This window comes from Oncorhynchus keta, chromosome 25 (assembly GCF_023373465.1).
Source record: "Oncorhynchus keta strain PuntledgeMale-10-30-2019 chromosome 25, Oket_V2, whole genome shotgun sequence".
NCBI classification, from domain to species: domain Eukaryota; kingdom Metazoa; phylum Chordata; class Actinopteri; order Salmoniformes; family Salmonidae; genus Oncorhynchus; species Oncorhynchus keta.
The window spans coordinates 7152751-7180486 of record NC_068445.1 but is presented as its reverse complement, the minus strand read 5'-3'; the positions used below and the strand labels follow the sequence as shown (position 1 = coordinate 7180486).

The 27736-nt window shown below is 43.4% G+C and overlaps 3 protein-coding genes across 5 annotated transcripts; 2 read left to right on the top strand and 1 right to left on the bottom strand.

The window, feature by feature from the left end:
- Positions 1-5122: 5122 nt before the first annotated feature.
- gstt2 (glutathione S-transferase theta 2) lies at positions 5123-7466 on the top strand. The gene is made up of 5 exons (XM_035735443.2): positions 5123-5311; positions 6084-6171; positions 6264-6414; positions 6594-6770; positions 6971-7466. The coding sequence occupies exons 1-5, from the start codon at positions 5182-5184 to the stop codon at positions 7115-7117; spliced, it is 693 nt and encodes a 230-aa protein (XP_035591336.1). The 5' UTR covers positions 5123-5181; the 3' UTR covers positions 7118-7466.
- On the bottom strand, positions 7367-16333 carry chek2 (checkpoint kinase 2). 3 transcript variants are annotated; one of them, XM_035735439.2, is made up of 15 exons: positions 16189-16333; positions 14471-14716; positions 12804-12928; positions 12558-12690; positions 12263-12353; positions 12030-12129; positions 11894-11947; positions 11048-11112; positions 10758-10857; positions 10470-10556; positions 10127-10290; positions 9769-9887; positions 9504-9589; positions 9258-9359; positions 7367-9047 (listed from the first exon to the last, which is right to left on the bottom strand). In XM_035735439.2, the coding sequence occupies exons 2-15, from the start codon at positions 14688-14690 to the stop codon at positions 8961-8963; spliced, it is 1533 nt and encodes a 510-aa protein (XP_035591332.1). In that variant the 5' UTR covers positions 14691-14716; positions 16189-16333; the 3' UTR covers positions 7367-8960. The 3 variants fall into 3 exon arrangements, with proteins under 3 accessions (XP_035591332.1, XP_035591333.1, XP_035591334.1); XM_035735440.2 differs by having other exon boundaries at positions 16083-16228; XM_035735441.2 differs by lacking the exon at positions 16189-16333 and adding an exon at positions 15934-16056.
- Positions 16326-20967, top strand: entr1 (endosome associated trafficking regulator 1). The gene is made up of 8 exons (XM_035735442.2): positions 16326-16636; positions 17213-17334; positions 17538-17963; positions 18068-18141; positions 19803-19914; positions 20100-20162; positions 20252-20391; positions 20567-20967. The coding sequence occupies exons 1-8, from the start codon at positions 16591-16593 to the stop codon at positions 20655-20657; spliced, it is 1074 nt and encodes a 357-aa protein (XP_035591335.1). The 5' UTR covers positions 16326-16590; the 3' UTR covers positions 20658-20967.
- Positions 20968-27736: the final 6769 nt, after the last annotated feature.

Sequence of the window (27736 nt, the reverse complement as noted above, 5' to 3'; positions counted from 1 at the left end):
GACCATCCATTGATCACGCCCAGCACGACTTTTGTTTTGACTCAGTTGGTGACTATGTAGCCTAAAGACCGTTCTCAAAGCAACAGAATATTGTGCTGGTAGCACGATCGTGGCTGTTTATTTTCAAAACAAGAGTCCCCTGCAAAGACACACTAAATTGGGAATATCTATTTTTTTGCAGTCTAGTGCAGTAGAACTGTTTTTGAACAGCCCTCAACCACCTTTGAAAAATATATAATTTGACGTATTTTATTGTATATTGGATTATTCAGGGGAATCATCCACCTCTGGCCTGCTCGCCTCCCTACCACTGAGGAAGTACAGTTCCCGCTCAGCCCAGTCAAAACTGTTCGCTGCTCTGGCTCCCCAATGGTGGAACACACTCCCTCACGACGCCAGGACAGCGGAGTCAATCACCACCTTCCGGAGACACCTGAAACCCCACCTCTTTAAGGAATACCTAGGATAGGATAAAGTAATCCTTCTCACCCCCCTTAAAAGATTTAGATGCACTATTGTAAAGTGGCTGTTCCACTGGATGTCATAAGGTGAATGCACCAATTTGTAAGTCGCTCTGGATAAGAGCGTCTGCTAAATGACTTAAATGTAAATGTAAATGTAAATTATTTATACAATCATTTATTTTGAAAGTTTACACATACTGATATGTTGAAAGCTACTGTGTAGACTACACAGAGTTTACAAAACATTAAACATGACATAGACTGACCAGGTGAATCCAGGTGAAAGCTATGATCCCTTATTGATGTCACTTGTTAAATCCACTTTAATCAGTGTAGATGAAAGGGAGGAGACAGGATAAAAAGGGATTTTAAGTCTTGAGACAATTGAGACATGGATTATGTATGTGTGCCATGTGTAGGGGTTTAATGGCCATTCAGAGGGTGAATGGGCAAGACAAAATATTTAAGTGCCTTTGAGGTATGGTAGTAGATGCCAGGTGCACCGGTTTGTGTCAAATACTGCAACGCTGCTGAGTTTTTCATACTCAACAGTTTCCCGTGTGCATCAAGAATGGTCCACCACCCAAACATCCAGCCAACGTGACACAACTGTCGGAAGCAGTCTTATCCAGAGCGACTTACAAATTGGTGCATTCACCTTATGACATCCAGTGGAACAGCCACTTTACAATAGTGCATCTAAATCTTTTAAGGGGGGTGAGAAGGATTACTTTATCCTATCCTAGGTATTCCTTAAAGAGGTGGGGTTTCAGGTGTCTCCGGAAGGTGGTGATTGACTCCGCTGTCCTGGCGTCGTGAGGGAGTTTGTTCCACCATTGGGGGCCAGAGCAGCGAACAGTTTTGACTGGGCTGAGCGGGAACTGTACTTCCTCAGTGGTAGGGAGGATGAGCAGGCCAGAGGTGGATGAACGCAGTGCCCTTGTTTGGGTGTAGGGCCTGATCAGAGCCTGGAGGTACTGAGGTGCCGTTCCCCTCACAGCTCCGTTGTTAATATCAAGCACCATGGTCTTGTAGCGGATGCGAGCTTCAACTGGAAGCCAGTGGAGAGAGCGGAGGAGCGGGGTTTGACGTGAGAGAACTTGGGAAGGTTGAACACCAGACGGGCTGCGGCGTTCTGGATGAGTTGTAGGGGTTTAATGGCACAGGCAGGGAGCCCAGCCAACAGCGAAATAGCAGTAATCCAGACGGGAGATGACAAGTGCCTGGATTAGGACCTGCGCCACTTCCTGTGTGAGGCAGGGTTTGAAGAACAAATACTCTGCGGATGTTGTAGAGCATGAACCTACAGGAACTGGCCACCGCCTTGATGTTAGTTGAGAATATCGACAGGGTGTTGTCCAGGATCACGCCAAGGTTCTTAGCGCTCTGGGAGGAGGACACAATGGAGTTGTCAACCGTGATGGCGAGATCATGGAACGGGCAGTCCTTCCCGGGAGGAAGAGCAGCTCCGTCTTGCCGAGGTTCAGCTTGAGGTGGTGATCCGTCATCCACACTGATGACTGAATGTCTGCCAGACATGCAGAGATGCGATTCGCCACCTGGTCATCAGAAGGGGAAGGAGAAGATTAATTGTGTGTCGTCTGCATAGCAATGATAGGAGAGACCATGTGAGGTTATGAAAATTCAGAGCCAAGTGACTTGGTGTATAGCGAGAATAGGAGAGGGCCTAGAACAGAGCCCTGGGGACACCAGTGGTGAGAGCGCGTGGTGAGGAGACAGATTCTCGCCACGCCACCTGGTAGGAGCGACCTGTCAGGTAGGATAGCAAAATCAATATTTTCGTGGGCCGTGCTGGAGATGCCCAACTCGGAGAGGGTGGAGAGGAGGATCTGATGGTTCACAGTATCGAAGGCAGCCGATAGGTCTAGAAGGATGAGAGCAAAGGAGAGAGAGTTAGCTTTAGCAGTGCGGAGCGCCTCCGTGATACAGAGAAGAGCAGTCTCAGTTGAATGACTAGTCTTGAAACCTGACTGATTTGGATCAAGAAGGTCATTCTGAGAGAGATAGCGGGAGAGCTGGCCAAGGACGGCACGTTCAAGGGTTTTGGAGAGAAAAGAAAGAAGGGATACTGGTCTGTAGTTGTTGACATCGGAGGGATCGAGTGTAGATTTTTTCAGAAGGGGTGCAACTTTCGCTCTCTTGAAGACGGAAGGGACGTAGCCAGCGGTCAGGGATGAGTTGATGAGCGAGGTGAGGTAAGGGAGAAGGTCTCCGGAAATGGTCTGGAAAAGAGAGGAGGGGATAGGGTCAAGCGGGCAGGTTGTTGGGCGGCCGGCCGTCACAAGACGCGAGATTTCATCTGGAGAGAGAGGGGAGAAAGAGGTCAGAGCACAGGGTAGGGCAGTGTGAGCAGAACCAGCGGTGTCGTTTGACTTAGCAAATGAGGATCGGATGTCGTCGACCTTCTTTTCAAAATGGTTGACGAAGTCATCTGCAGAGAGGGGAGGAGGGGGGAGGAGGATTCAGGAGGGAGGAGAAGGTGGCAAAGAGCTTCCTAGGGTTAGAGGCAGATGCTTGGAATTTAGAGTGGTAGAAAGTGGCTTTAGCAGCAGAGACAGAGGAGGAAAATGTAGAGAGGAGGGAGTGAAAGGATGCCAGGTCCGCAGGGAGGCGAGTATTCCTCCATTTCCGCTCGGCTGCCCGGAGCCCTGTTCTGTGAGCTCGCAATGAGTCGTCGAGCCACGGAGCGGGAGGGGAGGACCGAGCCGGCCTGGAGGATAGGGGACATAGAGAGTCAAAGGATGCAGAAAGGGAGGAGAGGAGGGTTGAGGAGGCAGAATCAGGAGATAGGTTGGAGAAGGTTTGAGCAGAGGGAAGAGATGATAGGATGGAAGAGGAGAGAGTAGCGGGGGAGAGAGAGCGAAGGTTGGGACGGCGCGATACCATCCGAGTAGGGGCAGTGTGGGAAGTGTTGGATGAGAGCGAGAGGGAAAAGGATACAAGGTAGTGGTCGGAGACTTGGAGGGAGTTGCAATGAGGTTAGTGGAAGAACAGCATCTAGTAAAGATGAGGTCGAGCGTATTGCCTGCCTTGTGAGTAGGGGGGAAGGTGAGAGGGTGAGGTCAAAGAGGAGAGGAGTGGAAAGAAGGAGGCAGAGAGGAATGAGTCAAAGGTAGACGTGGGGAGGTTAAAGTCGCCCAGAACTGTGAGAGGTGAGCCGTCCTCAGGAAAGGAGCTTATCAAGGCATCAAGCTCATTGATGAACTCTCCGAGGGGACCTGGAGGGCGATAAATGATAAGGATGTTAAGCTTGAAAGGGCTGGTAACTGTGACAGCATGAAATTCAAAGGAGGCGATAGACAGATGGGTAAGGGGAGAAAGAGAGAATGACCACTTGGGAGAGATGAAGATCCCGGTGCCACCACCCCGCTGACCAGAGAACACGTGGGCGGACGAAGAGAGAGCAGTAGGAGTAGCAGTGTTATCTGTGGTGATCCATGTTTCAGTCAGTGCCAAGAAGTCGAGGGACTGGAGGGAGGCATAGGCTGAGATGAACTCTGCCTTGTTGGCCGCAGATTGGCAGTTCCAGAGGCTACCGGAGACCTGGAACTCCACGTGGGTCGTGCGCGCTGGGACCACCAGATTAGGGTGGCCGCGGCCACGCGGTGTGGAGCGTTTGTATGGAGTCCAGGTCCTGACGAATTGAGGCTGTTCTGGGGGGAAAAGGGGGTGCAACTCAATACTAGGAATGTGTCCTTAATGTTTTGTACACTCAGTGTATATTTAAAGAAATACACTTTAATCAAATACTAATATTTGTTATTGGAATTGCTCAATAGAGTCTGCAAAACTTAAATGAGTCAATTGTGCTGGGCAACAGGTTTAATACAGAGTACTGGTGACTCCTAACTCCACCCACTCCATTTACTGCAATGCAATACACGGTATATGGGATACTTGTTGGCTTGTAGAGAGACATTGTTTCTCCCTGTCTCAGCTAAAGTAAGGTGGGAAATACTCAGTAGGGTCTTTACTAACCAAATATGGTTCGTTTTGGAGGGGGACACATATTTGTTTAGTAGAGACCCTACTGAGTATTTCCCACCTTACTTTAACTGAGACAGGAAGAACAGTTCTTTCTACAAGCCAGTATGTATCCCATGTACAGTCTATTACAGTGCATTGCATTGGGAGCTATGGACGGGCAGAGTGAAAAGCCAGCAGCACGCCGTGCGACACAGTCCCCATCCAAAACTAACCATATTTGGTTAGTAGAGACCCAACGGAGTATTTTCCACCCCACTTTAGCTGAGACAGGTAGAAAAGCTACAGCCCAATATTCTGGACATTTTTACATGACACTCTTATCCAGAGCGACTTACAAGACCAATTAGCGTTAAGTGCCTTACTCAAGGGCACAGCGACAGATGTTGTACCCAGTCGGCTTGGGGACTCGGACCAGCAACCTTTTGGTTACTGGCCTAACGCTCTTAACCGCTAGGCTGCCTGCCGCCACATTTTTTATTTGTTTTCATAAATTACTTCTTGCATTTTCATGTTGACACAATTAAAGTGGCCATTGATTAAAATTCAATACAATTTGAATTAGTTATCCACATGGCAATGGTTTCAAACGGGGGCTTTTACTTGGAAGGTTTCGTCATTATCCTACAAAGTGACAATTTGTGCTGCTGGCAAAATACTAGTAGTCTACAGTGCCTAGCGAACGTTGGCAAGCAATACAAATACGTTTATCATGGCTGGTAGAAAGGCCGTAGAACTAGAAGTGTATTTAGATTTATTGTCTCAACCATGTAGAGCAATACATATATTTCTTAACTGCAATAAAATTCCACACAAGGTGAAAACAGTTGCAATACGAAAAGGTGAGTTTCAAGCGGGCTAGGCGAACGTTAGCTAACGTTTAACGTTAGTTACCAACATAATCTAGCTAACGTTAAACATGCAATCAATATATGTATCGTTTTGGTTGCTACTAAAGCAAGATTGTTAATGTTAATTGGAAATGCATATATAGGTTTGATATATTGATAAAGAGACTGAGCGCGACATTGTTTAAAAAGTTAAATGTATCTGCTCTGTCCTGCATTGAACTTAGACCTACTGTACCTTGAACTTTGTCCTACTCTGCACAGCAAAATGCGTGTTTTCTGTTGATAGTTGTCGCGAATGTGTACTAGCTAGCTAACTATCTATTCATTCTATTTATATGTCAAAAGTGGATTAAAGGGCACGCTCATTACACAGGTGCACCTTGTGCTGGGACAATAACAGACCACTTTACAATGTTTAGGTTTTGTCACACAACACAATGCCACATGTGTCTCAAGTTGAAAGAACATGCAATTGGCATGCTTAATGCAGAAATGTCCACCAAAGCTGTTGCCAGAGAATTGAATGTTAATTTCTCTACTATAAACTGCATCCGTCATTTTAGAGAATTTGGCAGTACGTCTAACCCGCCTCACAGACCATGTGTAACAACACCAGCCCAGGACCTCCACATCCGGCTTCTTAAAAACGTTGAAATTGTTGCATATTGCATTTATTTTTGTTCAATATTGCTCCATGCATAAACCAATACCTCAAAGAAATGTAATTAACATACTGTATATCAATACCTTTGTTTATATATAGGGGAGAATAGGACACCAGAGTATACAAAACTCAATCCCATGCAGAAGGTCCCTGTGATGGTCGACAATGACTTTGTTCTGACTGAGAGGTAACACTCTTCATTCACTCTGTAGTTTAACATTTTTTGTTGAAAATGAAAATAAATAAAAGGGGCATTTCCCCTCCCTCATCTTGTTACAGTGATGCCATATTAAAATACCTGGCCACCAAATATGATGTCCCAGGTAACTGGTACCCACGCCACCCAGAGAGGAGGGCGAGAGTGGATGAATACACAGCCTGGCACCATACCAACACCCGGCCACATGCGGCCAAGGTCTTTCTCATGGAGGTACGGCTTGCTCATGGAGCACTACTGTCACTTGGCAGGTGAAATATAGTCTAGCCCCACAGCCATCTTTTTGCAGGGTGTTACACATTTATGCAATATAATTGTACTGTTATGGAACATGTCATATCTCATGTTCTGTGGTTGTTGTTGATGGCACGCATCACTGCTTTGTGCTGTAGGTTTTACTGCCCCATATGACAGGGCAGCCAGCAGACCCACTGAAGGTGGAGCGGGCGTTGGCAGACCTGAGTGACACTCTGGAGAAGCTGGAGAACATGTTCCTCAAGAGACAGCCCTTCCTCTGTGGAGATGACATCAGCCTGGCTGACCTGCTGGCCATGTGTGAACTCATGCAGGTGAGGAGCAGTGGGTTAACTGGTCTATCAGAGCTTAGCCACTGGGTGAACCAGCCACCTCTGCTGAGAAAATGGTCCTACAATGTAGTCAGGAATATGTCAAATCTCACGACTGTCTGTTCGACCACTTACAATACATTTTGATGTATGGGTTGCTACCCATTTCAGCCTACTAAATGAATTGACTGCTTTGTTCTCAGCCCCTAGGTGGCGGCAGAGACATCCTGAAGGATCGTCCCAAGCTGTTGAGCTGGAAAAGTCGTGTCCAGTCTGCGCTGGGTGATTCCTTTGGCAAGGCACACACAGTGCTGTACAGTCTCCGGGACAGGTCCAAAGCAAAGCTATGAAATAATCTCAATATGATTTGATATAAAAGCTTGCACGATGCTTGAAAGCAACACTACTACCAGATGTCTTTACTGATTATGTTTGTGCTGTCCATGTTGACCTCGAGATTGTTTATAGGCTCAATGGGAGAGTGATCCGTGCCTTACATTAACCTCTGTGTGATATGCTACAAAATTACTAGCTAGATGGTTCAGCATTATGAACCTTGATCTGGAGTGGAGATGTTGAAGAGAGTAAGATAATATAAAATATTATCTAGAAGAGTAATATATTTTCAATGACATACAACTGCCTAGAATGAATGGATGCATAACAATAAAAACCAGTGGAAAATGTTTGTTTATTCAACAGTAGCTGTACAAAGACAATTATTTACAAAACAGGAGGACATTTCCAGTAGACATTGCTTAGTATGTGCCCACAAGTTGGAAATCAACATGTACACTGAACAAAAATATAAAACGCAACATGTAAAGTGTTGGTCCCATGTTTCATGAGCTGAAATAAAAGATCCCAGAAATGTTCCATACGTACAAAAATATTATTTCCCTCAAATGTGTTGATAATCCATCCACCTGACAGTTGTGGCATATCAAGAAGCTGATTAAACAGCATGATCATTACACAGGTGTACCTTGTTCTGGGGACAATAAAAGGCCACTCCAAAATGTGCAGTTGTCACACAACACAATGCTGTTGAGGGAGCGCGCAATTAGCATGGTGACTGCAGGAATGTATACCAGAGCTGTTGCCAGAGAATTGAATACGAATTTCTCTACCAAAAGCCACCTCCGTTTTAGACAATTTAGCAGTACGTCCAACCGGCCTCACAAACGCAGACCACGTGTATGGCGTCGTCTGGGCGAGCAGTTGTGAACAGTGCCCCATGGTGGCGGTGGGGTTATGGTATGTGCAGACATAAGCTACAGACAACAAACAAAATAAAATTGTATCGATAGCAATTTGAATGCACAGAGACACTGTGACGAGATCCTGAGGTCCATATTTCTAAAGGTATCTGTGACCAACCTCTATTCCCAGTCATGTGAAATCCATAGATTAGAACCTCATTTCAATTGACTGATTTCCTTATATGAACTGTAACTCAGTAAAATCAAATGGTTGCGTTTATATTTGTGTCCAGTGTATAGTAACGTTAATCAAGTAAATTTCAGATGATTGCACCATGATGTAATGGAAACGGCAGCTATAGATGACATCTTTTTATCTGTTTCGACATTTCTCGAACTTGATGGAAAAGTTGTTTTCGAATAAATGACGATTGCCGAATTTGGAAGCTCCACTTCACATTTAATTCTAAACGCCTACTGCTTGCTCAATCTGTTTTTCAACTATAAAAATAATGTTTCTTTGCAGGACAATTGTCTGTACTTTCAAGAAAGCCTGAATTGCTTCGCCTTGCTATTCTGGTTAGCTGGATGCAAGTTTCACCATGGTGATATGTTGGCACATGAGAATTATTAAAATATGTCAATTCCTGCATTCTATCCATGCTGGCCTTTGTGGGCTACCTGAGACATAAAACATATAGGTGGGAGGGCATACAGGCTGTGGCCAATTTATTAATGGAAACACTTCAACCACCTCATTTTTATTATAAACGTATGTGTAACCATTACATATAGCTGTTTCTATAGTCAAAAGAGTTCAATGAAAACGCACCGCAGCAGGCAATTGCCGCATCTATTTTTCTATTCAAACGTTCTAAAATCATTTGACAAGTTAATGGAAATGTAGCTATAGAAGTGTGATAAAATACAATATACCGGTAGATTTCCAGGGGGCCAAATTGCCGGTGGAAAACTACCTGGGGGGGGGGTCTCATGTTGCCTCTGTGGATGGGCCTGGTCTCCTCTTTGCCGGCTGCTGCTCGTCATCATCTTCTCTTGACCTCTTTGTAGTTGAAGCCTAAAGTAACAAGAGACATAGTTCAATTTTGTTAGCAACACCCCTCTCTCTCTCTCTGTGTGTGTGTGTTCTAGTCCTACACGGAATCACCAAGAACTTTGTTAAATCAGCTGTGTCAGTGCAGGGCTACAACAAAAATATGAACTGTCTAGTGGTCCCCCAGGAGAGGGATGGGAAACACTGCTGCAGTAGAATGACATTGTTTCTCACTACTGTGGTGTCTACGGAGTCTGCTGTGGCATCAGCTGCTGTGGCATCTCCGGAGTCCTTGGGGTACATGATGCATTCAGCAGTCTCCTTCATGGCCTCATCCTGAGACGGACATTGATGGGACCAGAGATTATTCACTGTTGCCACTTACAACACTGCCTAGCCCCAAATACCCCTCCATCCAGTAAAGGTACCGCCTTGATGGCAGTAGGACCAGGCAATGAGAGACGGCAATAAAGCTCTTACCATCAGCCAGGGATGGTGTAAAGCCTCCTCAATGGTGAGGCGGGCATTGGGGTCCACTACAAGCAGCCTCTTCACGACGTCTTTCGCTAGACATGATTGGATAAGTAAAATAACTATTGGGACAGCATTTAAGGAATTATCAATACGACTGTAGTAAAGTACCCAAAGTTCTTTCCCAACCTGAGACAGGAAGAATCTGTTTTCGAATTTCTATGTGCTCTAACACACATGACAGAGTCAAACAGGATTGACAGTAGTCTCTTACCATCATCCGAGATGCCGTCCCATTTGGATGGAATAAATGTATAAATTCCCTGCGTGATCTGATCCCTGACTGACAAACCAGTTTGTGCATTAGGGTGGAACGGGGGATAGCCTGCCAAGCTGTGAGGAAGACAGGAAGTAAGCTCCAGTTTAATAAATTATGTGAATCTGTGAACAGGAAAACCTTGCGTGCTGTTGAAAAGTAATCTTGGCCCAAGTTATTTGCAAATTAATTGAAATAATTGCATTACAATTCCTTTTAAATGTTGACAGAAACAAGTTACATGGCACTTCCTACTAGTCAGAGCACGCAGCACTGTCGTTTATGTTACCCTGCCATCAGTAGTATGGATCCCTACCACACAAACAGGACGACCCCTAAACTCCAGGCGTCTACGGCTCTGCTGTAGCCCACGGTGACTGCGTCGGTGAACACCTCAGGTGCAAGGTATGTGGGTGTTCCACAAAGGGTCCTCATCAGGGCAGACTCCTCCAGTATCTTGGACTGATTAAAGTCTGTGATCTGTCACATAGAGAGAGAGAGAGAGAGGCCTGTCACTCTTCAACCAAGCTTTCATTCCCCCCCACTTCAGGAAGACAATGAGTTTCCAGGTGGATAACTATCTACCCTCACTTACACTTCATCTACCACGTTCAATTATTGTGGGAAAATTACCCACATGATGACTTGACAAATCTTACCTTGATGACACAAACATCATCCTGAGACGAAAGCAGCACATTTTCAGGTTTGAGGTCTCTGTGGATGATGCCATTGTTGTGAAGATACTAGTGGAAGGAATGTGAAATAAACCAGCATAAGGAAGCAGTGTAAAACTACTCAAGTGACAGTAACTATCTCCAGTATAAAACAAGATAGTTATGGCGTATTTTGACATCACAGCAGAGCCTATTTAATAAAGCCTACCACTCTTCTAGAAATTCAAATTGAAAAAAAAAAAAATAGGAGAAATACATCAATCCACCCACCTCTACTGCTTTCAACATCTGGTAGAAATAGAGCTTGGCAATTGACTCCTCTATCTGGTTCTTGCTTTTGACCCTGTCAAAGAGTTCCCCACCCTCCATGCTGAAACACATACATGCGGTCAGTTGAAACAGAATAAATCGAAGGGGAAAGGAAATACGATGCTTTGTGAAAATTGTACTTCTGAGATAGATGGGCTACAGAAAATATTACACGCAATGTAATGATACTGGTTTGCCATTGATACAAATATATATAAAAAGTGTCGGCTTGAATTAAATACTAAACTCACAGCTCTAAAACAATGTAGTATGAGTCGTCTGTTTGGAAGAAGTCTTCTGTTTTGATCAGACATGGCTGGAATAGACAGGAGGAAAAAGTTACACAGAAACATTGCAGGCAAATACTACAGGTGTTTTTGATACATAGTGGTTGAATTTTCTTTTTTTAAAGTGTTATGACTGTGGCTTTGTCCAGTAGAAAACACAAGTTGAAAATGACTACTTTTATGGTACTTGACTACCCCCCAAAAAAAAAACATTTACTAGGCTCCTTTCCTTGGGAGTCAGTACAGCATAATACAGTATAGATGTACACTGAGTGTAAAAAACATTATGAAGACCTTCCTAATATTGAGTTGCACCCCACCTTTTGCCCTCAGAACAGCCTCAATTCGTCAGGGCGTATACTCTACAAGATGTCGTTCCACAGGGATGTTGGCCCATGTTGACTCCAATGCTTTCCACAGTTGTGTCAATTTGGCTGGATGTCCTTTGGGTGGTGGACCATTCTCGATACACACAAGAAACTGTTGACGGTGAAAAACCCAGCAGCGTTGCAGTTCTTGACACTTACTACCATACCCCGTTCAAGAGCACTTAAATATTTTGTCTCGCCTATTTACCCTCCGAATGGCACACGTACACAATCCACGTCTCAAGGCTTAAAATTAAAAATCCTTCCCTAACCCGTCTCCTCCATCGACACTGATTGAAGTGGATTTAACAGGCGACACCAAGGGATCAAGGCATTCACCTGGATTTACCTGATCAGTCATGAAAAGAGCAGGTGCTCATAATGTTTGGTACAACTCAGTGTATAAACAGGCTATTAAAAATGACAATGATTACTTACTTACATGGTCTATCCTTTGGAGGATCTGGATCTCTCGTTCCGCATTCCGTGTGGCAGTCTAGAATTGCACAAAGAAGAGTTCCTTTTATTGCAGTAACATTCATCAACTAGAAAACGGGGAAAATGGCAAAAAGACTTACGCCGACAGATGCTGGGAAGTCCTTCTTGTTGATGGTCTTCACAGCCACCTTTTTGCAAGTGGCCCTCTCAAAGGCCAGCTTCACTTCCCCGCACACACCACTGGTACAACAACTCGTTATCAGCCACGTTTACACACATTGATCATACTAGAATGTCACTCTGTAATTCAAAACGAAAATCTGGATTTTTGCAGAAAATACACAAGTTCAAATGAATCAAAATGCTCACTTACGCTCCAATCTTTCTGGTAATCAGGTATTTCTCACTGAACTCTTTGGGGAGGTTGGACTGTTCATCCGCCATGAGATCAATGAACACAAACACTAATGAGGGAAGAAACTATCAATCTCATGGATTGTAAATGCAAAAACTAAAACCGGCATCACCAAGAAGGGAATGATGCTGCTCTATACTTAATGTTGAGAGCGACAGGGAATAAATATAGTGGAATGCTAAGACTTTTGAGTATCAGTGACCTAAAACAGAATTGACTTGAAAATAAAAAAAAAACTCTGTAACAAGGTTACCTTTATGGCGTTCCTCAGCTAGGGACAGCACCGCATTGTTTGCTAGAGGCAAAGTTTTTCCTTTCCCAAGAATTGTACCGTCAACAAACGTGCCATTGCCGCTGTTGTCAAAGACATAGACAATGTTCTGCTCCTGCAAGGTAACGATCTGACCGTCATCACTTGAGCAAACATTGGGAACAAAACTATTTTACTACTGTTAAACAAAACATGAAATACATCATTTTGTCAAATGAATAGACCTACTCGGAATATTCGGAAGTGTTTTTTGCTGTACGTAGCAAATCTGGGCGATTTCTTCAGTATGGGGTCATCAAAGCAATAGTTACATTTACTGTCCCGGCCAAACCAAGTGTCGTCCTCAACACAGTCTGAAAAAAAAATGTCAAACACCATCACTTCAATAGAGAAGAGAATACACAGATGCTAATGCTGCTAGTTGAGAAATACAAAGAATCTCACACAAACAAAGCAAACTGCACACAGGCGCACACAGTTCCCACATGGACCGCGTTCAGCAGGACACAACGTTGTTCAATTGAACGGAAACAGTGCTGTTCTAGAATGACCAGTTGAAGAACATTTTTGATGACGGCGGCTCAGAGGGCGATTTTGTACAGTGTGCTGCAGCAGTAGTTTGACATTTCAAAAATGGTCACACCCATATTGAGCAGATCCCACCCCGCCACACCCAAACGGGATCAAAGATACCTCAGAATGTTGAGGAATGGTGCGCACCGTGGTGGGAAAACATTTTGTTCAGTACAAACTGTAGCAAAACGTTCAATAACTAAAACGTGCCTCTGTATTCACTGCCTAAAGTAGCGACGGAATTGTAGCGCGATATGCGACGGCTCCATATCTGGGTTGACAGCTTAGCTAATAGAAAAAAAACACTGCTACATGTTGTTTTTTTTATTTTTTTTACCAAGTCTTGTTGATACACTTCTCTTCTAAATCAATAACTAAGAAAGTATCTTAGAAATGTCCGTGTCCAGTTGCAAGTGGTTCTTCAAAAAAACAGAGAAAATTCAGAAAGATTTTAAAATCCATGTTTTTGTATCGAGTGAAAAATGGCATGTGTGTGTGACGCACGGTCATCTACTTCTACACGTTGGCCGCATAGAACCGACTAGCGCAAAGATGCTGGGAAACGCTAGATGTGCAGCGGCTAACCTCCTCGCACAGTACAAAAACATGAATTTTTACAGCTTCCAGAATTTTCCCGTTTTTTTGTTTGTTGGTAAAAACCACCTGTAACTAGACACAGACATTCATAAGATACACCTTTCTTCTGAATCAAAATGAAGAAAGTATTTCCAAGACCAGGTTAGTTGAAAAATGTGGAGCAGCATTTTCCAGAAGCTAAGCCATAACGCCAGATAGATATGGAGCCATCACATATCGTTTTACAATTCCATAGCTAATCCTGAAGGTAAGGCTGGCACAATCACTGTATAACCGACGGTTATGGATGAAGACCTTAATGAAAATGAACAGTCATAATGGCGTTAAAAAAAAATTGCCAGCCGAACATTTGTGCAGTTGAGTCCGTTTCTGCTGTAACATGGACTCTACAACGTGATCAAACCTAGTTGCCCCTTGCTGAAACCATAGAATTAGGAATTAGAATGGATCTCTATGGCTGAAACAGCAAGGTGTCGTAACAAACAGTCTTCGGTTTCCTTGGGCTACGCCCCCATCCCTACTGCTGCAGTAGCACATACAGTCAGGAGCAGAGCAGAGGCGAAAATGTGCGTCTATTCTTTTGGCTATTCAAACGATTAAAACGGTGACCCCGATCATTTGGCTGACCCAATATCGGTCATCCAAAATTCCATGACTGTCACAGGATACCTTCAGTTTGGGCTATCTACCCAGAAAACCAGGGCATGTCTTGTGGTTGCACTCACCGTGGGCTCTGAAGCCTCTCTGCATAGGCAGCAGGCGACCCCATGGCTGTGGCTCAGGCTCTTCTGGTATGGAGCCAAGATCCCGAACAGGGATGGTGTCCACTGAGCTGACAGTGCCTGACCCAGAGGAGGAGCTGGAGCCACTCTGGGACTGAGTCTGGGACTGAGTCTGAGGCTGCGACTGTGTCTGGCTGCCAGCATCTGGCTTCTCCTGGGACATGGTCAATATTTCTCCTCAGTCTGAGTCTATTAAAGTAAATAATAACACATCATTCAGGTTATCATGACATCTTTCAATTTTCCACATCCGTAAACTAAGCAAAGTCCTCATGTATAACTTGCATCGGAGAATCCTAGCCCCCCCGTGCATTATGAATATGAATGAAAGATTGATTGATTGATATGAATGATCTGCCCATGTATTCATCATGCGGCAGGGTAGCCTAGTGGTTAGAGCGTTGGACTACAGGCAGTTAATCCACTGTTCCTAGGCCGTCATTGAAAATAAGAATTTGTTCTTAACTGACTTGCCTTGTTAAATAAAGGTCAAATAAAATTTCAGAAACGCACTGAGTCTGGAAAATCCATAATCGTGGCAACTCTTGTAGCTAGCCAGAATATTCTAACCCTATGCCACTGTCCTCCAAATTGTACCTTTATCCAAACTGATACATAGAGAATAATACTTTTTTTTTTTTTTAAACCTTTATTTAACTAGGCAAGCAAGTTAAGAACAAATTCTTATTTTCAATGACGGCCTAGGAATAGTGGGTTAACTGCCTTGTTCAGGGGCAGAACTACATATTTTTTACCTTGTCAGCTCGGGGATTTGATCTTGCAACCTTTCGTTTGAGCGTTGGACTAGTAACCGAAAGGTTGCAAGATCAAATCCCCGAGCTGACAAGGTAAAAAAAAATCTAAATAAAAATAAAATCGCTCTCGGCTACCTGCCGCCCCAGATAGATATTTCTAGTTTTTACAGAAAAGAGTGTCCTTTTTGTCCTCATGCCAGCTAGTAGCCACCACAACCATCTTGGAATGGCAGTTTCAGCCAGTCAGCTCCTTTGTTGTTCAAGGTGACATGCCATTCCATAATGGCTGCTGTGGCTACTGTTAGCTAGCTTGAAGATGATAAAGGTCAGTTTTCCAGAAAAACTAGCAGTATTTCAATCTTCTCTACGTATCAGTTTGGATAAAGGTCCAACTGGGAGTACATTGGCATATCCAACCCCTGCATTGAAATACATTTTCCGAAAATATCTCGCACCAGCTCTGTAATGTCTTACTCATAACCATGATGGCGTTCAGACCTCAGTAGTGCAGCTAAGTGTAAACAAGCATAAAGGAAGGGTCAGAATCTTCTGGCTACCTAGCTAGCTGTGTGTAATTCATTCAACATGCTCCATCTATTTACAAATACGTCTATCGTTTCTTGCCAACAGTGCGTAGTGTTATTGACTAACCTGTCATGCGAGTTAACTGTATTTTTATCCTCACCAAGCCCAAATAAAACAAATCAAAATCAGTTTCACAAGTGCCCTAATAATTTCCGTTGTAGTTAGCTAGCTAGTCTAGCTAGCACGACGGCGAAATTAAGTGGTTGTTTACTAACCGAATAAAGGTGACGACTCGCCGACCATGACGTGTGCAACTGATCAGGGCAATATTTTAAACATGTATGAGAATGACAATTTAATCAAATACACTTTTACACTTACCGGGATTTCGAATGAATCGCGGCACGTGTAAAATTTGCCGGGAAATCGGATCGACTCCTGGGAAATGTTGTTTATTTTCCCTAAAACGTCATCTGAATCGTACCCAGTGAGAAGTTTAGGATTGTCCACGTGATTTTCAGCAGCTAGCAAACCTTTGGCGCATCGACGCACACAGCTGACGAACAACAACCACATCTAAAATATGTCATTTTGATCAATTATCTTTGGTATGACAAGTCATTTCGTCTACATCCAGTAATTTGCTAGTACATTATTTCATTGTTTTCAGCAAGCTAGCTAGGTAACGTAAACGGTCCGTGTTAGCTAGCTAACAACGCGTTAGCCGCTGAAGTTAGCTGACAACCGCTCATACCATTACCGATTGACTGGTTCACCGTCAACATGGCAAAGCATAAAACCTCTGAAAAAAACAATACAATCGAAGTTGGTAAGTTGTTACTTCCACAGCAAATCCATCTGTCCAATATTCAGTTCTAGGTTATAGACTAGCTATATCTAGCTGATCCAGTATTCAAATGACATGATGCATGCAACCATAGACATAGGCTACTTGATATTCACATCATTGGATGCAAAAACACACATCTCATCATCTACCTGAGACAGGGGCACATCTGTTCAGCACCATCGAAGAGTGATCAGCAAGTGATGGTGCAATGGTTCATTCATTTGTGTTACAAGTGTCTAGTGCTGGGTTTGGCATGGTTGGTACCAGGATCAGAGTTATTTCTGCTGGCATGGTGTTGGAGGGCCATTAGTGAGGCACTCTTACCTCTGGTCTAAGAACTCCATGACCCAGGCACCCTGCCCTGGCACAGTGCTGCCCTTTAGTGAGACAATCTGGATTTACAAATTCCATGGCACTTGTTGTTGGAGTAGGATGGGGTATTGGCCCCTACACATCCACAACAAATTCCAACTCGTGTATTTCTCCAATAATGTCAGCCAGACAGTTTGAAAATAACTATCATCCAAATATTTACCGACATGTCTTATTTCATAGATGAAGTCAGAGAAGATGGAGAGGAGATGAATCCTTTCTCCTTCAAAGAGTTCATCCGCAGTAAAAACCAGTACCCAGATATGAAAGGGGATCCAGATGAGAAGAATTACTCAACGCGAAAGGTGCTGAACATTTAAAATGAACCAGTCTTGCATTAAACCCCAGAGATTAACTGTTACAAAGCCTATGCATGAAATGAGGTGTTATGTCCTTGGGAAAAGTCACAGCATGATATACAAGGCCTGGTCAGACTGTTAAGAATATTACTTTTGGTGGAATTTTGGTGTGAATGTGACTTACCTTACTGCTGCTTATTGTGTTGTAGAAGGCATATGGGAGCACATTCCTGGCAGAGGGGGCATATACTGCCCCGAAGAGCTTCGATCAAGACTTCCAGGGTCAGTTTTACATGGACCACACACCGTTTCCTCAATTTCTGGAAAATGACACTAAGGAGGAGTGGGCTGGGAGTTACCAGCCATCAGCCATTGAGGAGGCACATGAGTTTGGACTGTGTGGCACTGCAGCAGCAGACAGCAGCACGTACTCTGGTCAGTCCTCCCTGTGCACAGAGGAAGAAGAGGAGACTTCATCCTCCCTATGGCAGGTGGATGAAGAATTCTCACCAGAGGCACATCAGTCCAAACGGGCCCCAGTGAATTATGAGGGAGATGACGAGACATCAATGGCAGAGCTCACCTACAAGACCAAGAAGAGTAGTACCGAGAATGGCAATAGGGATCAACAAAAGGTCATTTTCCTCTCTCAAGGCTTTGCTTACAGATGTGTGATTGGATATCACGTGGGATTAGTCACAAGTCCTTTATTTTGATTATTTCTGTTTCTCTTTTTAAGCTGAGGGAGGAAAATGCGCAGCTCAGGAAGCACATTAAAGATCTTGTGAAAAAGTCTGAGTATGATGATCGAAGGTAGGTGGATAGAATTGCCAGTTGATATGGTCTGCAGAGTACAGACCTACCCGGTGCATGAGCAGTGTTGAAGGGACGGTGTTAAAGCCTATATTATGTTATGGCATGGGAGTAATGCTTTGAATATTACTTTTTAGATGTACATTTAAGATGTCAACTGTACACATACAGTCTAAAGTTTGGACACACCTACTCATTCCAGGGATTTTCTTTATTTGTACTATTTTCTACATTGTAGAATAATAGTGGAGACATCAAAACTATGAAATAACACATGGAAACATGTCAAACAAATCAACATATTTTATATTTGAGTTTCTTCAAAGTAGCTACCCTTTGCCTTGATGACAGCTTTTACACTCTTGGCATTCTCTCAACCAGCTTCATGAGGTAGTCACCTGGAATGCATTTTAATTAACAGGTTTGCCTTGTTAATTTGTTGAATTTCTTTCCTTAGTGCATTTGAACCAATCAGTTGTGTTGTGACAAGGTAGTGGTGGTATACAGAAGATAGCCCTATTTGGTAAAAGATCAAGTCCATATTATGGCAAGCACAGCCCAAATAAGCAAAGAGAAACGTCGGTCCATCATTACTTTAAGACATGAAGGTCAGTTGATATGGAAAATTTCAATAACTGAGTGCAGTCACAAATAAGTGCAGTCACAAAAACCATAAAGCGCTATGATGAAACTGGCTCTCATGAGGACCGCCACAGGAAAGGAAGACTCAGAAATCCCAGACCTCAGAAATTGCAGCCCAAATAAAAGCTTCAGATACATCTCAACATCACCTCTTCAGAGGAGACTACGTGAATCAGGCCTTCATGGTCAAATTGCTGCAAAGAAACGACTACTAAAGGACACCAATAAGAAGAAAATACGTGCTTGGGCCAAGAGACACGAGCTATGGACATTAGAAATCTGTCCTTTGGTCTGATGAGTCCAAATTTGAGATTTTTGGTTCCAACAGCCGTGTCTTCGTGAGACGCAGAGTAGGTGAACGGATGATCGCCGCATGTGTGGTTCCCACCATGAAGCCTGGAGTAGGAGGTGTGGGGGTGCTTTGCTGGTGACACCATCCCATCTGGTTTGGGCTTAGTGGGACTATCATTTCTTTTTTCACAGGACAATGACCCAAAACACACTTCCAGGCTGTGTAAGGGCTATTTGACCAAGAAGGAGAGTGATGAGTGCTGCATCAGATGACCTGGCCTCCACCATCACCTGACCCCCACCCAATTGAGATGGTTTGGGATGAGTTGGACCGCAGCGTGAAGGAAAAGCAGCCAACAAGTGCTCAGCATGTGGGAACTCCTTCAAGACTGTTGAAAATCATTCCAGGTGAAGCTGGTTGAGAGAATGCCAAGCGTGTGCAAAGTTGTCATCAAGGCAAGGGGTGGCTACTTTAAAGAATCTAAAATATAAACTATATTTTGATTTAACACTTTTTTGGAGGGGGTTACTACATGATTCCATATGTGTTATTTCATCGTTTTGATGTCTTCACTTTTATTCTACAATGTAGAAAATTGTTTTAAAAAGTTAAGAATAACCCTTGAGTGTTTAGGTGTGTCCAAACCTTTGACTGGTACCGTATGTTAATGCTGTTTAAAGAGTGTTTAACCTATGCTCATCGTCATGTCTCTCTGACTGCCCCATAGAATTCGCCACGTCACAGATGAGTTGCACAAGAGAAGAGTGCAGGAGGAGAGGGAGGCTCAGGCTTTAGAGACCATGGTCCACTCCGTCGAGCAGAACCTGCAGTTAATGACCGTGCGCACCTGTCCCTTTCTCCTAGTTCATCCGTTCGATAAAGATGAAGAATAATTTTTGTTCACTGATTATCTGAAATGTGTCTCAATAGGATTTCAAGCAAATTGTCATGATCGGTTACTAAACAAAAGTGTGTTGAGATATGAAGTCTTAATTCATGATTTTGACCTTTTTCTTCTTGACAGAAACGAGCAGTTAAGGCTGAAAACATTGTATCAAAACTCAAACAGGAGCTGCATCAATTACAGGTTTGACCTTTACTGGTGTTGCTGGCGTTACTGGGATGGTGAGCTTCAGTGACATATGATTGCATAATGTGACCCTCTTTATATTGCAGGGCCAAGTAGAGGGGTACCGGTATGAAAATGAGAGACTTCGAGCCGGAGAGACAGCTGCCTTAAATACAATGAAACATAATGCGCAAGTGGCCTCAGAGTACCTCAACAAAGCAGCACTCAATGCAGAGACTTCCATCAAGTGAGTTCTCTCTCCCATAGTGTCATCTACATACAGGCGGGATAAAAACAGTCCCTCATATTGATTGTGTGGGTATTGGGTAATGTGCAATTTCATAGTGTTTTCTACATAACCCCTAATTAAACATTGTGGTATTTGCTCCAAGTTCAGGCTATCCGTTTGATTCTGTCCACAGGCAATTACTTACAAGTGCAGAGAGTCTTTGTCTAGTATCTCAACTGCTGCAGTCCATCGACAACCTATCTGAGATTCATAATGAAGGCTGATGGCGTTTAAAGGACACTAGAGATTTCAGATCTAGTACCATCCAGCAACAAGGAACTGGAAAGCAATTATGGTGTGATCACTCAAACAATAATTTTAAGTTGTGGTGGGTGCACTGATTTGTGACCCCCCCAAAAAAAAAAAAATAGTGCACATCTTTTTTTTACTTGTACATCATAAAATGTTTAGTTTTAAATCACTTTAACAGGTGATTTGAAAACAATATATACTAACAGATGTATTTACCACTGAGGCAAATATGACTCAAATATTGTGATTTAATAAACATGTGACTAGATATCCTTCAAAGTTGGTAATTTTTATTTTGTGAGCATTTTACACTGCATTTGTTCCACAAACTTTGCTTGAACATAGCCATTCTATGCGATCAGAGATCGTTTGTAGCTAGCTCAATTACTGGCCAAGTTTTCCGACCTCTGATCCCCTTTTAATGTATTTGTATTTCATCCAGTTTTTCCTGAGACTGTCTGAAAGTCTGGTTAGCAATGAGCGTATTTGCGATGAGTGACTTTGATACAGAATCCCTACGAGGTCCGGATCCTGCTGGTTAGAGTTGAATACTGCTGCTCTAAACCATCTCTGGTATCATGTATTATTTTAACCACTGGAGGGAGGCAGAGAGCAAAACAAGAAAAGGTCATACATCTCAATCCTCGATCTTATTACTGTAGCTCTGTGACCCCCACCCCCAACACATAATATATGCCATTTAGCAGACGCTTTTATCCAAAGCGACTTACAGTCATGTGTGCATACATTCTACGTATGGGTGGTCCCGGGGATTGAACCCACTTCCCTGGCGTTACAAGCGCCATGCTCTACCAACTGAGCTACAGAAGGACCACGTATACAGAGGAGGCTGGTGGGAGGAGCTATAGGAGGACAGGCTCATTGTAATGGCTGGAATGGTATCAAATCTCCACCCACCAGCCTCCTCTGGTGATTTCTTCCCATTTCCACCCCTGAATACAACTATATCAATTTGGTTAGCTTATGACTGAACTGTGCATTGAAATCTTGGTAGGTTAGTCTTGCTATGGAATCGCCTATAACCCATGTTACCCAGTAAGTTAGCCTACCCACGTTACCATTTATTGTATATTCGTAAAAAGTAGCCCAAGAATAAGAACTTACAGATTTTGTAGCCTACTATGGACGGCACAACACCTTGTTTTGTTTTGCCCACATTTGACTTAAAGCTACAATGCTTATTTCAGCCAAAGGGCACGGGAGCCCCAGCACACTTTTTTGTTTTTTTGCTGTAACAGGAATTGGACTGCGCTTGAGAGGGCCGCTGTCCTCTGCACTGTGGTGCTGAAAGTCAGATCGTGAAATTCTGATTCAGTCGCTGTCCGGTAGAATGGTGCTGAATCTCTGATCGTGGCTATTTGTTGTTGCATCTAACTTTTAAGCATAGTCCTGTGACAAAGTCACCACACAGGTCTTCAAAATAGTGCATGGACATGGATGAAGACAGAATGTACAAAATGGTGAGTGAGGAATAGCAGAAGTCTTTAAAAAAAAATCAATGACCAAGTTTAACTTTTAAGAATAGGTTGACTTGCGAGTGATGAAGGAAATATTGTCACATAGGCCTAACTGTGTAGAACCAGTTATTGGGCCTATGCCTACAACAGGTTGAGTTGTTACAACATTAGTAGGCTAATTTAATGGGACATGGTTGCATGCATGCAAGTTCCTGTCAAGGGCCACTATTGTCCACTATGACAATGTCCACTATGACATCAATCATTATGATGTCAAGGTCAACATGGGCTTATCCTTAGGCTACTTTGGTTTCTGCCGTTCAGACCCTCTGCTGTGTCCACGGTATATACAGCACATGTTTAGCTGGACTAGCACTAGCACACATCTGCACTTGTTGGTTTTGTTTTATAAACGTGATTTAATGTCAGACGAAAAAGAAGGTAGGTCTATTTTGGCAGCTTGGAGTTCGTGTTTTCAACAAAAATGGTCTACAATGTCTACAAACATTGTAAAAAAAAAGCTTCATTTTGTATAGGCTATGATGATGATTGTAACAACACTTGATTATAACAGGACTTGGAAGATAGTCACCAGGAGAAACAGATGGAGAAGGAGGTAAAGTAAAAAGAGCCAGTTGCTCAGCTTAAAATAAGAGAAGAAGGAGAAGTCTGGGAAGGTAAGATTGGTTTTCTGGTCATTTGGATTATTTGCTAGGTTTTAATCTATCTGTCTATGGATTTGCTAAATAATGGGCTGCTTTGACTTGATGTTACTCTGTTTAGTATGATTAGTGTGCCATTTCTTATGCAGATTCAGTATTTCAATCAAAACCACTTAAAAGTCACACAATCAATTCAAAGGAAGATTCATTTGATAAAAGGGCAGGTGGCTTTCATTAATGCAATTAATATCCTATTTTAGCCAATGACAAAAATGTCAAATTGATTTGGTCTAGTAGTAGTGAGAGTATTGAGATCATGGTTAACTTTGTATAGGTATTTGGATTAGACCTCAGTCATTTTGCTTGTTGACCTTTAGGTCCCCATGTAGTGTTCTGTTCATCCAGAGCTCAGTCTTCAGATCAATACCAAAACAGAGTGACAGTAAATTTAACTCTTAGAGGAGGAATTACGCAAGAGTCAAAATCTTTCAGTACTATGCATTCTATATACAACCTGGCTCATCACGACAAAACAACGGAACATGTTTACTTTTGTTTTCTTTATCAGGCAGTGGAAGGTGATTTAAGAGGGCATGAGAGATCGGGTAAGTTTATCTGTGATAATTTCATAGAAAGTTGGACAAAGTGTATCACGTTGATTACTAAGCACTTGACACCACAATCTCTCAAAAATAAATATGTTTTATATTGAAACAGATGACCAAAGTACACCTTACCAAAATGGGATAGCGAACATGGTTTCCCATATGGTGATTGAGATCCTCATTACCTTGCACACATATTAAAGATTGACGCCGCTAAGCAAGCGGCATCAAGGGCTATCTTTTTGGATCAGAGTGCTGCACCATTACAAGCATTCAGGAACGTGTGGTGAGGTTTAATGAAGAAGGTCTACCAAAGAGGCTTGGCAATGAAAAGTCTCTGTGCAGTCAAGGGATCAAGACTCCCCACTCCTCATCCACTCACTTGAAGCAGTCACGCATGGTGACGTTTAATGACAAAGCTCTACCCACAAGGCCTAGCAGTGGAAAGTTTCTGTGCAGCCAAGAGATCAAGACTCCCTACTCCTCATCCACTGAATTTGAACAGAGCTTGGTGTTGATCCGCGAACACAGTTACCACAGCAAAGCATTGAGGAAGGGCAGCAGTGGCAGACATTATTTTAGCTCCCGCACACCCACCCTACATTCTTCTTCTAGAAGGGACTGTATGTTCACCAACCACACCTCGACGGTGTGCCTGACCCAAATGGGCGGCAGGTAACCTAATGGTTAGAGCGTTGGGCCAGTAATCGAAAGGTAAAAATCTGTCGTTCTGCCCCTGAGCAGAACAGTTAACCCACTGTTCCCCGGGCGCTGAAGACGTGGATGTTGATTAGAGCAGCCCCCTGCACCTCTCTGATTCAGAGGGGTTGGGTTAAATGCAGAAGACACATTTCAGTTGAAGGCATTCAGTTGTACAACTGACTAGGTATCCCCCTTTCCCCAGTACTCCATTCAGGTTAACTTTTTCACACATTACACAGCATTTGACAGTTAAGGTTACAAAGCGAAGAAACTAAAATGTTTATTGTAAAAAATGCAGACACCACATACACCGAGTATACCAAACATTAGGAACACCTTCCTAATATTGAGTTGCACCTCCCCTTTTGCCTTCAGCACAGCCTCAAATCATCGGGGCATGGACTCTACAAGGTGTCAAAAGCATTCTACAGGGATGCTGGCCCATGTGGACTTTCCACAGTTGTGTCAACTTTACTAGATGTCCTTTGGGTGGTGGACCATTCTTGATAAACACTGGAAACTGTTGAGTGTGAAGAACCCAGCAGCGTTGCAGTTGTTGACACAAACCGGTGTGTCTGGCACCTACCATACCCCGTTCAAAGGCACTTAAATATTTTGTCTTGCCCTTTTACCCTCTGAATGGCACACAATCCATGTCTCAATTGTCTCAAGACTTAAAAATCCTTCTTTAACCTGTCTCTTCCTCTTCATCTACACTGACTGAAGGGGATTTAACACATAACATCAATAAGGGATCATAGCTTTCACCTGGTCACTCAATGTCATGGAGAGAACAGGTGTTCTTAATGTTTTGTACACGCAGTGTATAAACACTTGAGAACAAACTATTACATATTGGTTAGATAATGAAGTATTGGTTAATTCAAAGTAGCAATTGTTAGAGAGATCAATATGTAAACATCAGACAAGACTGATCAAGTTCCCAGACCTCGTTGCAGAGGGTACATGGAGGAGAGGCTCCCCTGGCAAATCCTTTGAATGCCCTCTTTGGGATCGCCGAGGACACAATTCTTCAGGCACTGGGTGATCAATCCAGCTCTTCTGGCTCACCTGGATTGTCCAGGACTGTGGACAGCGATGTCGTGGGTCAGGTTAACTGACCCTGTTCCAGCTCAGGTAAATCAAGCCCTGTGTGTTGTGACACTGGGAGGCGATATGCCATACAAGCCACTGAAAAGATGGCGTCTGTTGTCTCTGCGGCAGTTTGAAGTCACTGGCCAGACTGCACCTCAAACCAAGATCACTGCAGCTAAAGAGGATAGGGACATTGAGGCCTGCCTTGCACCATTGACAGGGGAAGTCATTGCTGCCATTTTGGACTCAGGAGAATTCCAGGGAAGAGAGCAAGGAACAATGGATGAGTTTCATGATTCACACACAAATTTATTTTAGCATCAAGGGATTGTGTTGGTGGTCTTAATCTGGTAGACTCTGCATCAGAGAAAAACATCTTCGAAAAGAGACAGTATCCTCTGGCAGCATGGTGAGTCTAAACATGCTCATACCTTCACCCTCTGACACAAGGATTGGATGTCTTTTATATAAGGGCACAAGGCGAGACCCAGATGCAGACACAGGAGGCAGATGGTTAGAGTCCAAGATGTTTATTAATAATCCAAAAGAGGTAGGCAAGAGAATGGTCGTGGACAGGCAAAAGGTCAAAACCAGTTCAGAGGTACAGAATGGCAGGCAGGCTCGAGGTCATGTCAGGCAAAATGGTCAGGCAGGCGGGAATGCAGTCCAGAAAAACAGGCAAAAGTCAAAACCGGGAGGACTAGTAAAAGCGAATAGAAACGCAGGCGCACAGGGAAAAACAGGCTGGTTGACTTGAACATACAAGACAAACTGGCACAGAGCGGCAGGAAACACAGCGATAAATACACTGGGGAAAATAAGTGACACCTGGGGGGGGGTGGAGATAATCACAAGGACAGGTGAAACAGATCAGGACGTGACAGTGTAATGTCAACCATTAAGAAACTAGTGTTGACCTGAAGTCAGAAGCCAGTGAAGCAATTATCGAGGTGTAGCAGATGTCTACCTGCACAAATTTCTGCGTGCACACCTGAGCCTCCTACAAGTAATCTGGCCAGTCAAACAAATATGCCAGCTATGCTAGAGGAACATTTAACTACTACAGTTAATGTGGGTTCTGAAGCCTCTGACATTCCTTTGTGCGATACACTTCATATGGCTCACAATCAGTTTTTACAAGAGTGAAATCTCTACCCTTAGGCTTGCTAAAAGGTCACAGAATATGCTGAGGGAATTTACTCTCAACTTTTGGCCACCACAAGCAGAGATCTTCATGATTTTCCATCCAGAGCATCAAGCCGCTGTAGCTCAAGTTTCACTACCTCTCAAGCGACTGTTCTTGATGGTAGTAGCTCTCTAGTGTCTGGCAGTTTCTCGCAGATTTACAATAATACCGTGATCTGTTCACAAGGGCGATCTGTCACACACACATAAAAACGTATCTGGGACCTCTAGTCCCAAAATGGAGGCCGAACACCATGGAAAACTGACTTTCCCAGCTGAAGTTCTTACAGTTAAAATGGCTGACAACATCCTTGACAGAGAGGCATTTGTCATAGCCACTGGGTCTGAGGAGCAGGCCTGGAGTGATTCCACGTCTCCACAGGCAGTGAAACAAGGCAAAGGGAGGTTCAGATTTCTATCAAAGATCACCACTTTCAGAATCAACCTCAAGGTACACCAGACATGCTTCTGGTTTAAGTTTCATTATTAAGTATTGTTGAAGGTAGGCCTATTTGTTATCTTGCTCCACACTATGAAACGTATCAAACTTTGTACTAGTTTTCAATGAACAACCCTTTGAATTGTTGTTGAAAAAGTTATGGTGTTTTAAGCATTCCATTTGTGATTATTTACATTATTTTTCTTTTGAAACAATTAGTGCTTCAAGTGGAGCAACATAAAGGGAGGTCCAGCCATGAAAAGGAAACACAGGACCACATTATGGTTCCCTGTGAGGAGGAGCATTGCACACATAAAAGTCTATGAGCTAATCAATGTTGTCACTTTTCTATATTTTCCAGTGCCTCAACATTAGCAACGTGTTCATGTGAGAAAAATGTTTGATGAACACGAAACATAAAAACATTAAATCTTTGTAGGCCTACAGAAGTACCTGATAATTTTCTGTATCTAGCAGGCCAAATAGTGCCAAAAGCTGTCACGGCTCCACTTGAGGAGAGTATTCCGTCCACCACACAACCTGAGAAAAATAAACAAAAAAAATCCATCTCTGTCAGGATGTTCTCGGCCATCACAGCAAAGGCCTTCGCAAAACATTAGAAAGTTAATCCCAACGTCATACAACAATACACAAGATCTGTGTATCGACACAATCTTGTCTCGGAGCAGTACATACAATTCCTTCGACCTCATGACTTGGTTTTTGCTCTGAAATGCACTCAACTGTGGGACCTTATATTGACAGGTGTTTGCCTTTCCAAAACATTTACCACAGGTGGACTCCAATCAAGTTGTAGAAACATCTCAAGGATGATCAATGGAAACAGGGTGCACATGAGCTCAATTTTGAGTCTCATAGCAAAGG